Genomic DNA, 13,129 nt, shown 5'->3' with positions numbered 1-13,129 from the left:
GGCAGGGCAGTGACAGAGGGCAGTGACAGAGGGCAGTGACAGAGGGCAGGACAGTGACAGAGGGCAGTGACAGAGGGCAGTGACAGAGGGCAGTGACAGAGGGCAGGGCAGTGACAGAGGGCAGCGCTGCCCGCACATCCCCGTTCACCGCCGGGGGTGCCCGCGGAGCCGCACTCAGCGCTGGGGAATGCCCGGCACGGTGCCACCGGCCGGGGAGACAATAACAGGGAGCGAATCTGGGTCAGGGCTTTGGCTGCGCTCTGCGGAGCCCTGGCCGGACCAGGAGCGGCTGCAGGAGCGGCTGGTTCTCGGCATCTCCATGTGCAGAGGGTGGGAAGGGGATGGGCGGCCACCCCGGGGAATGGGGGTCCCGCATTGTCCCGCGCTTCTCTCAGAGCCGGCTGAGCCCGTCCCTGGCAGTGGCTTGGCTGCCGGTGACAAGGGTGTGACCAGGCAGGAGAGCTTTCCCCGGGATGGATAATGAGTGTTTGCGAAGGGCTTTGCCCGCCCGGGGCGGGAGTCGCTGCTGCGGTGGATCCCGGGCAGGCTCGGGTGATGAGTGCGAGCAGGACGCTGCGGATTGCAGGGACAGAGCCAAGGAAATGTGCTTGGCAGGGAAAAAAAGCTCTGTGAGCTGCAAGTTTGAGGTTTTCCTCAGCGTGGGTTGGGTTCTGAGTAGTTGTCAGGGGGTCCCAACTGCCCCTGTGCCCATCCTGGGATCAGGGCTTGGGCTGGAAGGTTCCTTCAAGATCATCTCGTTCCGGCCCTGAGGAAAGGGCTTTGACTGTAGGGGGGGAAAGAGCTCCAAGCTCCCGGGCCTGGGGGTTTGAGCTGCAGGAGGTGGCTGTCCCCAGGGTCATCTGTCCCCTGCACTCACCGTGTTTCTGTGCCAGGCTCCTGCTCAGCCACCCAAGGGACCCCGGCTGTGGCCCCTGGGGACACCACAGGACCCCCGTTCTGGGCCCGTGTCCGTGGCATCAGTGCCATTGTCCTGATGTGTGTCAGTATTTTCTCTTATGCCTGTTTTGCCCTCACAGCCCCTGGGGTGGGGAAGTGGTGCTTGGAGAGGGGAAAAATGAGGATTTGGGTGCTATTTTTCATTTGTTTGGGATGTGATGATTAAATCCACTGGTGCAGCGAGTTGGGTGTTCTGAGCACTGCATTCCCTGAGTACATCCCAGCATTTGTGGGGGCAGAAAATCCCTAGGAGGGGTTTGGGACAGGCATTGGGATGGGGAAATGGGGGCTGCAAGGAATTAAAACTGCAGTGAAGCAGCACCTGCATGAATGGAGGGATGGGACCACCTTGGCAGTGCTGGAAAAGGAGCAGCCACTCTCAGGGATAATACTCAAACACATTTTATTGGCCCTAAATATAAAAATATTATAAAAAATAGAAATTTGCAGCTATGAACAGCACCCACAGGATGGAATCCCCCTGGACCAGCCTTCCCTGGTACCCTGAGTCCTGGAATTCCTCTGTGGAGTTGTGGATCCTGGCTGTGTCCTGGCTGCCTGCAGCCCTCCCTGGAGCTGGGGCTTTGCTTACAGGGTTTGGAGAGGTTTCAAGGTTTGGGGTTTTGGGCTCACTCCCTCTGTTGCTGTCATCCCACTGGATTGTGCCTCTGGGAAAGGTTTTGTGGCCGTGGTTGAACATTCCACACTCCCTCCCTGGGGAGCAGCACTGCCAGCCCCATCCCTGGGCTGGGGGTCTCCAACCAGGGGGTCATGGACCAGGCACCATCCTGGGGACAAAGGGACACTCAGGCTGTGTGGGCAGCTCTGGTGAGGGGGGACAACGGGGCTGGGTCCTGCCTGGTCAGCGGCAGCGTGGTGAGGGTCACTTGTGGATGGTCACTTGTGTATGGTCACTTGAAGGTCACTTGTGGATGGTCACTCAAAGGTCACTGGATGGTCACCTGAAAGTCACCTGTGGATGGTCACCTGTGGATGGTCACTCATGGATGGTCACTTGTAGATGGTCACTTGTGGATGGTCACTGGATGGTCACCTGTGGATGGTCACTGGATGGTCACTCGAAGGTCACTAGATGGCCACCTGAAGGTCACTTGTGGATGGTCACTGGATGGTCACCTGAAGGTCACTGGATGGTCACCTGAAGGTCACTTGTGGATGGTCACTCATGGATGGTCACCTGTGGATGGTCACTGGATGGCCACCTGAAGGTCACTTGTGGATGGTCACTGGATGGTCATTGGATGGTCACTCGAAGGTCACTGGATGGTCACCTGAAGGTCACTCATGGATGGTCACTGGATGGCCACCTGAAGGTCACTTGTGGATGGTCACTCAAAGGTCACTGGATGGTCACCTGAAGGTCACTTGTGGATGGGGTGGACGTAGCTCCGTGGGAAGAGCCCCACACGGCTGTAGATCTTCCCCTGCCACCAGTTTGGGTCGGGGCAGCTCAGGACCTCAATGATGTCCCCCCGCAGGAAGGGCAGCTGGGAGCCCTCCTGGGCTGAGAAGTCAAACTGGGCTTGCACGAACCGGGGTCTCCTCACCTGCAGGGAAGCCGAGGGCCGGGGTTGGTGGGAGGAGAGGGGTCCCCATCTGCCAGCCCCTGGCACTGGGTGGCACTGCCTGGGTCCTGGTGGGGAGGCTGTGCCACCACGGGAGGAGGACGAGCCCTGGGATCCCTGCTTTGGAGAGACAGAAGCAAGGAAAGGGGAGAGTGGAGTGCTGGGGAACACCCCAGGGCACACAACTCCCTGTTCTTGCTGCTGGGACACCCAGGATGGGTGCCCAGGGCCCTTGGAGGCAGCTGGCACCCTCTCCTTCCCAGCTCCTTCCAGGTGCTGGAGCCTTCCCCATCCCAGCTCCCAAAGTCCAGTTTTGCAACCACTGCCCCAGGGCTTGGCTTTGCTGGGGTTTGGCTGTGCCCTGTCCTGGCTCTGCCACCTGCCCTGGGCATCACCCCTGGCACAAGGGACAGGGATGTGTGCCCTGCCCTGCCCTGCTCTGCCCCTCTGAGCTGCTCCAGGAGCTCTTCCTCCCTGTCCCAGGCTGCTGCTCCCTCTCCTGCTCCTCACCCCCCTGAGCCAAAGGGGGCCAGCCAGGGATGTCCCTGTCCCTCTGCAGGGACACTGAGCCTCGAGGGGGCTCACACAGGGGTTTGGGACCCACAGCCCCATCCATGGTGGTACCTCCTGGGTCTGGTCCTCGTCCCACAGGAAAATCTGCTGCTCTTTGGCGATCGTGGTCATCCTGTAGAAATCCACCAGCTCGTTGAGGGAGTTGAACTTTTCCTCCCAGAGGAAATATTTGCCATTCCTCTCCCTGAGCACCTTGAAGTGCTGGACCTGCTTCCCGTAGCTGCAGAAGGAGGATGGATGGATGGATGGATGGATGGATGGATGGATGGATGGATGGATGTCACCCTGGGGACATCCTGGCAGCAGCCCCTGAGGTGGGTAAAGCCTGGGGGTGCTGGCAAGGCTGGGGTGAGCCCATGGGTCTCACTGCAGCCCTCCTGCTATGGTGGGGGTGATGGTGGCACTGGGGTCACTCCTGGCCCTGCAATGAGGACCCACAGCTGAGCCCTGCTGCAAATCACCCCACAGGCAGCCAAAGCTCAGTAGCCAGCCCTGGCACAGCGGGGGCTCAGGGGTGGCAGCATGCCAGCCGTGTGGAGGGCAGGTGGCTTTGTCCAGGGCCGCATCTGGGGAAGGCGTGGTGAGAGCTGCAGGTCTGGGCACAAGGCAGGAGGCTGCAGAGGCTGGGATTGTGCTCCTGTGCTGCAGGAGGACGGGGCAGGCAGGACGTCCCCTGCTGTCACCTCGCAGGGTGTGCCTGGGGTGGCAGGTTGGGTGGCCCCGGGCAGGGGCGGGACCCGGCTGCGCTGCCGGTGACGCGGCAGAGAGAGCACGGCTCCCTCTCATTAGGGGCAGGAACCTCCCGAAACGTTCAATTAGGGATTAAAAGTGTGAGAAAGTGCCTGGCTGGCCTGGGGCCGCCCTTGCTCCCCAGGCTGGGGCAGGGCAGGGGTGAGATCCCCGGGGACAGGCACTGGCATTGCATCCCTGGGGATGCTGAGCCCTTCATCCCTGGGGATGCTGAGCCTTCCATCCCTGGGGATGCCGAGCCCTTAATCCTTGGGGTGCTGAACCTTTCATCCTTGGGGATGCTGAGCCCTTCATCCTTGGGATGCTGAGCCTTCCATCCTGGGGGATGCTGAGCCCTGCATCCCTGGGGATGCTGTGTTTAGGGGTGTCCCCGCGAGGGCAGCGGTGCAGGGAGCAGGAAGCAGCGGGGATGGGAGCGGGGCTGTGGAGGGGAGGAAGGAGGGGAAGGTCCCGTGCGAGGCCGTTCTGGATGTGCTGGGGCCCCGGCTCCGCAGCCCCTCCGCGGTGGCCAGCACAGGGCAGGGCGCTCAGCCCTTCCCCAGCACACGCGAGGGTGGTCCCAAAGCGGGGGCCGCAGGGACCCTTCCCCTCCTGCCGCTTGTCCCAAAGGCATTTATTTACCTGACGGAGAGGGAGAACTCGCCCGGGGCGCTCTCGCTGTCGCGGATCAGGAAGGCTCCCAGGTGATTGCGCTGGAGCAGCCGTTCCTCTGCCAGGTGCCGGGAGATCCTGCCCGCGTACCACCTGCGAGGGGCACCGGGCTGAGCCACCTGGGCACCCCCGGGACACCCCGGGACACCCCAGCCCCACACGCACCGAGGTTCCGGGAGAGGGGTCTGCATCGGGCTCCTCAGGGGGCTGCGACCCTCCCCCGGCTGTTCCTCCCTTCCCTCCCCCTCCTGGTTCACCCCGGAATTTTGGGGGGCACCGCAGGGTGCTGTGGGCGCGCTGCCCCCTCCGCGTCACCGACAGCCGCCACCGCATCCTGTCACCCGCGCTGTCACCCGGCCCCGCTGCGCCGCCTGTCCCCTCCCTCCTCCGCGTCCCTTGGCCCCCGGTGCGAGCAGCCCTTCCAGGTGTGGGGCAGGAATCCCTCGGTGCCAGGATAAACCCCTCCTGCTGCACCGCCACAGGAGTGCAGGAGCAGAGTCCCCGTGGGGATGTGTCCCACCCCTGCATTTCAGGGTATTTCGGGGTATTTCAGGGTATTTCAGGGTATTTCAGGATATTTCAAGTCCCTGGGCTGGGGAGATTCTCTGCTGCTGTAAGAGCTGCCCGGTGAATGATCAGCCAGGGAGTTTAGCACAGAGCCAGCCCTCCAGGTGCTGCAGGAGGAGGCTGTGTCTCTCCCATCCCGAGCTGCAGGAGCAGTGGGATGTGCCCCGGGCTGCCCCGAGCCCACGCGCTCGCTCTGCCATTTAAATGTGATTTACCAGGGGCTAAGGATATATCAAACACAGGTTCAGTCAGCGATGGATTAGGCTGGGCTTTAATAACGTGGTAATAGGATTGTGTTTAATGCAGTGATAATCCCATAACGCTTTGTTGTTCCCCAATTATCATTTATTCAGTGGCAGCTCGGTGTGAGGGTTGGATTTTTGGGGGTACGTGGGTGTGCTGCTGCCTCCTGTCCCCTCGGGCTGTGGTGGCACTGGCACTGACCCCCCCATCTCTGTGACTCAGTTTCCCCACCTGTGGGACTACCCTGGCTTGTTGTAAATTGGGAATTGGGATTGGTACTTACGGGTGTGGCTTGACCTTGATGTAGTTTTTGGGGACAAAGCCCTCGCGGCCGAACAGCTCAGCCTTGAACCAGTTCTGGTCATCCTCCATGTTGAGGATCTGAGGTGGGAGAGGAGCAGGGAGGTGTCAGCCTGGCTGCCAGGGGCTTGGTGGGACCCCCATTGCTGCCCCAGACCCCACAGCACCCACCAACCACCAGCCCTGGGGAGAAGGGGGCTCTGGCAGCGCTGGCTCGCTCTGGGGGCTTTGGGGTCACTGAGCTGGAAGGTGCCTGGTGTGTTCCCAAACCCCCGCCCAGGGAAGAGGGTGGGATCTGTCCCTGGAGGAGCCAGGATGGGAGCCAGGCCCTGGTGTCCCCCAGGAGGTGGCAGAAGGTGCTGACACCGCTTCCGTGTGACAACAACATTTTCCAGCCTCCCCCGCAGGGCCCGGGGCCGGCACAGCTGTGAAAACAGGATCCGAAACCCCGGCTCAGGGCACGGGGGAAACGCGGCGGGAGGCAGGGCTGGCACGGCGGGTTTGGGGCTCTGGATTCCAGCTGGGATCTGCCCCCGTCCCCCCCCGGGGGGCTCCAGGGTGCCAGGGCTCCGGGAGGAGCCCGAGAGGGGTGAGCACATGGGCAGGGAGGGGGGCCCTCACTGCCCTTGCATGGCTGCACCCCCAGGGATGTTCTGAGCCCCTCTGGAGCTTTTTGGGATTCCCAGGTGGCATCCAAGGGCCGACCCCATTGCCAGTGCCTGGGTGGGTGTTTGGGCACGCTGCTGGATCCCTGTGATCTCCAGTGTCCCCTGGACAAGGAAAACGTGTCCCAGCTCCGAGGGGCTGTCACTGAGCACAGCTGGTGGCACTGATACCCACAGAGGCCACATGCCATGTCCCAGCTGGGGTGTCCTTTTCTGAAGTTGTGCCTGATGGCACAGGCAAGCAGGGAATGCTACTCCACGCTCCCAAATCCTCGAGGCTGGCTCCTTATAATCCACAGAAAGCCCCAGAAGCTTTAAAGTCAGTGATAACGAAAGCACCGGTGTCACCACGGGCCCGGTGACATCCGTCCCACAAAACAACATCACCCAACCTCCCCCCTCCTGGCTGGTCCCCTGTACCTTCAGGGTGTCCCCTTTCTGGAAGGGCAGCTCGTCCTCCTCCGTGGCCTGGAAGCTGTACAGGGCCACGGACTCCATGGCAGAGGGGCTCTGCGGGAGGGTCCCGGGGGGCTCCGGGCTCGGGGCTGCGCGCACGGTGCGGCGGCGCCGGGGGCAGGAAACCGCGCTGATGTCAGCGCTGCTGCCGGGGCACCGGGCGGGCCCCGCCGCCGCCACAGCTGCCCAGATGTGCGGCGGAGGCGGGGGAGCCGTGCCAGCCCGGCCGGCTGCCAGGGGAGCCGTGTGGCCGAGGATGGCAGGAGGATTTGGCGTTTGCCCCGCGGTGAGTGGCGGGCAGCGGGGCTGGGTGGAAAGGGGACGGTGATGGGCCGGGCACGGGGTGAGGATTTTGGGAAGGGCGTTTGGAGAGCAGGGGCAGTGCTGGTGGGGGAGTCACCGCTTGAGGGGCCTGGTGGGAATGGTTGTTCCAGAAGCAAGAGAATGCTGGAGGCGGGTGGATGCACACACCTGGTTTCTCTGGAATTCAGAGCGAACCCTCCTGGCTCAGCTCTGAGCAGGGAGCTTCCAGCACAACTGATACGGGCTCTTTGGGCTGATACTGGACCCCTTGAGAGGGTTGATTTTTTTCCCAGTTTTCCTCTGCAGGGCTCAGGGAATAAAAATCCCTTTTAGACTAAAACTGAGCACTAAAACTTCCTGCTGCTCCCGTGGGCGTCAGGCACGGAGCCTGCAGGGCTCGCCCGCCGGGGAGCATTCCCAGCGGGAATGATCGGAGCTGTTCAGCCTTCCTGTGTGTGGGCAGGGGCAGGGAGCGCATGGAAAACCCGCCAGACACTGCCTGGCTCTGCTGCGAGGAATCAAAGCAGGGACAGCTGCAGCGCAGTCCCTGCCCGCGGGTTTGGGCGTTTTCCAGCTCTGCTGCCATCTGCCCGGGGTGGGATGAGCTTGTAGGGCCACTGTGGGGACACGGGCTCGGAGATTCGCCTCTCCCAAACCCCATTCCCAGTTCCCAACTGGATCCGAAAAGCAAACGCCCTCTAGCACCCCACTGAGGCCGCTCCCAGTGCCCGTGGAAGCAGAGAGGGATGTGCAGGATGTCACTGAGTGTCCCCACAGCCAGCGAGGCACAGTCCCCATAGTTATCCCGGGATGTGCTGCTCCCAGGGGACACGGGGGCGCTGGGGAGGCCAGGAGGGCCAGGGAGGCCGTGGGAAGAGGCTCCCAATGTGCTGGGCTGTCCCAGGGAGGAGGGGACTCAGCAAATCCCAAATCCCAGAGAGACCCAGGGGATGGGAATGCAGCAGGAAATCATTTTGGGGTGAGCTTCCTCTGCCCCTCAGCAGCCCTGGGGGGGATGGAGCTGGGCGTTCCCTGGGGAAAGCAGCCCAGCAGAGCTGTGCCTGATCCTGTCCCATCTCCACAGCCCGAGTGGATGATGCAGAGGCCACTCCAGGCCATCCCACATGGAGAACAAGAGGGCAGGGAGGGTGTCTGGGAAGGGGTCGGTGTGTGCAGCCCAGGAGTGGCTTGTGGGGGTGACAATCAGCTGTGCCGGGGGGACACCGGGAGCAGTTTTGGGGTTTGGATTCCGGGGGCAGCGGGGAGGCTTTGGGGGCACCTCGGGGTGTCCGGGCTGGAGCCACACCCGGTCCCGCAGTGCCTGGGAGGGGGCACAGGACAGTGGGGCCGCAGAGGGTGCCCAGGCCGGGCTCAGGACCGGGATCCTGCCGGCAGATGGCAGCAGTGCCCCAAGGGACACAGGGGACACAGGGGACACGGGGACAGCGCCACCTGCCCCTGCACTCCGGCTCCAGGGAGGCGGGCGGCCCCTCTGACATCCCTGTCACACCACAGCCCCTCCCGGCCCCCTCCCGCTGCCCCGGGCACGGCCGGGTCCCTTCCCCTCGCTGGGGGCTCGCTGTCCGTGCTCACGGTGAGGGTGACAGCAGCACCTGCACCCCAGGGGAGGCTGGGCTGGGCTGGGGACCCTTTTCTGGGCCGGGAACCAAACGCTGCCGTGTTCAGCTGGTCCCCGGGTGCCCATCCCAAATCGCTGTGCCAGCCATGAGCCCATGCCCGGCAGGGTGGGATCCTGGGATGTGTCCCCTCATCCCTGTGCCCTGCACGTCCCCAGTGTCCAGAGGGACACAGGAGGTGCCACACGGTTGCTGTGGGTTGGGTGTCAAAGCTTAAACTTTGGGGTTCGGTACTGAGCTCAGCTCAGGCTGTGAGGAGATGCCAAGGGATCCCAAGGGTCACCTGAGGGATCCCAAGGGTCACCCAAGGGATTCATGGAACACCCAAAGCATCCCAAGATCACCCAAGGGATCCCAAGGATCACCTGAGGATCCCAAGGGTGACCCAAGGGATCCCACCCTGCCCTGGCTTTGGCCACCAGCCCACGCTGCCTCTCCCTGTGAGCAGGGGAGCTCTGTGACCCTGGGGACAGGCAGAGGAAGGTGCCAGGGGCTCTGGCATTGCCCTTTCCCAGCTCTAGGGCTACTCCAGGCATTGGGAGCTGCCTGGAGCTCCTGCTGACTCCCAGCTTGCCCAATCTGCCCAGCCCTGTTTCATCAACATCCTGTGTTTACCTGGCTGCAAAATCCCCATGCGGGAGGGAGGAAGAGGAGGGAGGGGAGCCTCTTCCCCTTCCTCTGCGGCCTGGGGAGCTTTGTTATGGACACCACTCCGGGCTCCCCAGCTCCCCTCTGGCTGCTGCCTCAGTGTCCCCTTGCTCTGCCCATGGAGGGGGTGTCCCAAGCCTGGCTTTGCCTCTCGGGGGGCTTTGGGCTGGGTCTGGATGGTTCAGGGCTGGGCAAGGGGAGCTGCTCACTGCAGATCCAGGGCAGGGAGAGGGATGGATGCTGCCCCAGGACACAGCACTGTGCTGGGGGTTGGGAGTGCAGCACAGCCAGGATTCAGGCATCCCAGTGCCTGGGATGGGGAACGTGGATAAATCCTGTAGGACAAAGGCTGCAGCTGCCTGTGTGCCCAGGGATGGAGTCAGCCCTTCCAGTGGGGTCCTGGGTGTCTCTCGAGCCCCACTGAGGCCCTGTGCAGAGAGGAAGTGACATCCTGGGCTGGAAAATGCCACATCAGGGCCCCCAGGCAGGATCTCAGTGTCAGCACTTTCCCTCTGGAGCAGAGGCCACATCGATGACTCCTGAGCACTGGAGCTTGTGTGTAACTCAACTTCTCAGCCCACACAGAGGAACTTGTGGCACCATTTACACCCTGGTGTAGCTGAGGACAGGGGATCAGACCCCTCTGGACCTCACATTACCCCACAGGATCTGTAGGAAAGCATCTACAGGAGGAGCACACACAGGGACAATTTGCCACACTGGGTCCAGCGTGGCCATGAAAGGCTCCTTGAGGTGCTGGTGGTCTCCAGACATGGAGCTGCATCTCCTCAGGGTCAGCAGGGGTGGCTGGGGCTGGTATTGGGGTTTTTGAGCTGGTAAAGCAGAGCAGGACCCGCTTGCCTGTGATGCAGGTGGGTTGGGAAGTGGGACTGTGTTCTCATGGGAGAAGCCCGAGGGCAGGGGGCTGGTGGTGAGACCTCACTTTCTGCTTTTGGCCCCAAAAATGGATCTGGAAAAGAAGTGGATGTCATGGAGCCTTGATTATGGAATACAACAACAAACATACAAGGAAGGATCACTGACTGATGGGGTCATCCCAAACAGCCTCTCCAAGAGGGATACAGCCCTGGATGGTGGCTGGGATTGGCCTCCTGGGAAAGGCCAAACCCTGTTTTGGTGAGGAGGGAGAGCCCAGACAGAGCAGCCAAGGGGAACAAACAGTGGGGGCTTCCTGGGGGTCCCCAGGACTCGGTTTTGGGCTGCTGGATGAGGTCACTGCCAGTGCCTGGGCTGGGCTGGGGGCTCAGGCCAGGATCCTTTACAGAGGCGTGAACCATTAAGGGCTTAATCATCAGCTGGAGGTTATTTGCTCCCTAGGCTCTATAAAAGGCCCCAGAGGCCACTTCTCAGGTTTGGACTGAGGAGAAGGGAGTGTTCTCTCTTGTGGCTGTGCCTCGGAGCTACTCCTGAGATCCTGCTGTTCCCTGGGATGCACCAAGAGCAAAAGGTGAGCTGTCCCTCTGAGTGGTGGCTGTGTCTTCCCTGGGGTGACCAGGACAGGCTGGAGCTGTCCAGATCCACCTGGAGCAGGTGCTGGGTGTCCAGCTGGCAGCAGACCTCGTGTGCCCCATGGCTGTGGTGTCCTGGTCCCTGGCTCTGTCCCGGGGCCTTGCTGTGGTCACTGACACACCTGGGGTAACTCTGGCACCTGCTGGGTGCCCTCATGCAGGTCAGGCTCTGCTCTAAGCTGTGGGAGGAATGTTTCCTGCTAAATCCTGCTGTGGAAATGTCTGATGGTGACTCCCAGGATGAGCAATGTGTGTGGCCTCCAGTCTCCATCCTTGGTGCTGGCTTATGGAGAAGCCCAGGTTCCCATACTCGAATTTCCCAGGTGGGCTGGTGCTGCAGCATGGATGGGAGCTGGGAATGCTCTGCCAGCTCTTGTGAGTCCTCAGAATCCATTCCCAGGCAGCTGAAGCTGGAAACCTCCCTGTGCAGCAGGGAGGTGCAGAGGGTCTCAGCACCGCTTTGATTCCCACGGGACACAATGAAAAGGGTCCCTTTCAAGTGGAAGCTCCAAAGCAGCGGGCAGCAGGCTGGGATTTGGGTGTGGAGGCTGTTTGCTGTCCGTGTTTGCCTTGGGGGGAGGCTCCTCACCCTGGGCCTGGGCTGGAGGAGGAACCACCCATGGGCAGGGGATCTCCGGCTCCCGCTGGGCTTGTTCGAGGGGAGCCGGGAGTTTGGTCACATCCAGGCTCAGCCTGGGCGGGTTCCAAGAATCTCCCCCTCAACGGGAGCATCTGTTATTTTTCTAGGAATTAAAACGAAAATCCCACCGCAGAAAGCTGTGCCGCGTGCGTAGGTGAGGGGACCGTGCTGTCACCCTGCTGTCACCGCCGTGACTCACCCGGGGGGCTGCGGCTCCCGGGAAAAACAACAAAAAACAAAAGCAGGGAGAAATTGTGAATGATCGCTGGCTGCCGGTGACTGAGCTCGCCAGCGGGGCAGTCAAATTGCGGTTCCTCCTTAGGGCTGGCTGGTTAACAAAGAAGTTATTAATAACCAATTAAGGCACAGCTCACGTCATGCCTTCCTCTGGGAGTGTGGCAAGAGTGGCCCTGGTTCCTCCTCCGGCTCCGTACCCACCCTGCTGCTTTGGGGGGCACATTTGGGCAGGTGTCCCCTCCCCACAGGGCTGCTGGGGATGGGGACATGCCCAGGTGGCACCTCCAGGGCCATGGTGACACCTGCCAGGGCTGCGGGGGACCTGAGGCCGGGATATGGTGTGTTTGGCTAAGCTGGTGGGAGAGGGATTTGGCAGGAATTTGGGCAGTGCCAGCGCAGGTGGTGACAGCCGTGGGGACACGGAGGGAGGAGGAGGAGGAGGAGGGTCCCTGCTGGCCAGTGATGTGCGCGGTGCCACATCCCGGGCAGAGCCGGATGCTCAGAGAATCCGGGCACTGTGCTGCTCCTGAAACCGCCTATTCAGGGCACGGAGAGCAGCACAAGAGGGAGGAAGCGGAGGGAACAGGGAGCACTGAGGGCCTCTGTGTGTGGCAGGACGGATGCAGGTGCAGCTGTGGATTCCCCGGATGCTCCACGCTGCCCTTTCTCGCTGGGGATGCACTCGGAGTCCCCCAGAGTCCCCAGCCCTGCTTTATTCACTCTGGTTTATTCCTCTTGCCACGCTGTCCAGTGCTGCCTTTATTTATTTTTTTTTTTTCCTGTAGGTCTGGGTGGATTCTCTTAAAGTGTCACCCAGGGTTGGGCTGTCCCTCGTTGCTCTGACCTGTCTCCTCTCCTCAGCTGAGGATCTGCAGGAAATGTTTTAGTAATTAAGTAGCTGTGAAAACTCTGCCCAGCCTGTCATCAGCTGGGGCTGAAATCAGCCCCAAAGGATCCATGGGAGAATCCACACACGTGGCCTTGCCTGTCCCAGCCCACACCCTGCTGCTCCTTTTGGAAAAGCCAGCTGAGTAAAGCTGCTGCTCTGGTGGCAGAGCCCTCTCAGGGCACTTTTCCTCAGTGGTGATTCTCACCTGTGCAAGGCAAGAGGAAAAACTGAGTGCAGGTTTTTTTTGGAAGCCACAATAAAACTGATGAATTCCTCCCAAGGGCTGTGTTGGGCTGTGATTTCTGACACATCAGCTGTGGCAATCCAGGGTAATTTCACTGAAGCCTGTGTGTAAATGAGAGCAGGATATGGCCTGTGTTGAAGGAACACTGCCCAGGGGGTTGCTCCAAGATGTGTGTTCTTGCTTTCTGCTCTCTGAGCAAATGCAGCACTCCTAGGAGGCAATTCTGCATTTTAAGAGAAAGCCAAGGCACTGCT

The 13,129-nt window shown here is 61.4% G+C and overlaps 1 protein-coding gene across 2 annotated transcripts; it reads right to left on the bottom strand.

Annotated features, from left to right (window-relative positions):
* Nucleotides 1-1,343: 1,343 nt before the first annotated feature.
* Nucleotides 1,344-6,858, bottom strand: GRAP (GRB2 related adaptor protein). Of its 2 annotated transcripts, XM_054643891.2 has the most exons (5): nucleotides 6,713-6,858; nucleotides 5,611-5,708; nucleotides 4,488-4,610; nucleotides 3,168-3,336; nucleotides 1,344-2,525 (listed from the first exon to the last, which is right to left on the bottom strand). In XM_054643891.2, the coding sequence occupies exons 1-5, from the start codon at nucleotides 6,788-6,790 to the stop codon at nucleotides 2,340-2,342; spliced, it is 654 nt and encodes a 217-aa protein (XP_054499866.1). In that variant the 5' UTR covers nucleotides 6,791-6,858; the 3' UTR covers nucleotides 1,344-2,339. The 2 variants fall into 2 exon arrangements, with proteins under 2 accessions (XP_054499866.1, XP_077042922.1); XM_077186807.1 differs by having other exon boundaries at nucleotides 1,344-3,336.
* Between the last annotated feature and the right edge of the window lie 6,271 nt (nucleotides 6,859-13,129).

The sequence above is a fragment of the Agelaius phoeniceus genome, chromosome 16 (genome assembly GCF_051311805.1).
Source record: "Agelaius phoeniceus isolate bAgePho1 chromosome 16, bAgePho1.hap1, whole genome shotgun sequence".
NCBI classification, from domain to species: domain Eukaryota; kingdom Metazoa; phylum Chordata; class Aves; order Passeriformes; family Icteridae; genus Agelaius; species Agelaius phoeniceus.
The sequence above is the reverse complement of the archived record's forward strand: the minus strand, read 5'-3'. Positions and strand labels throughout refer to the sequence as shown.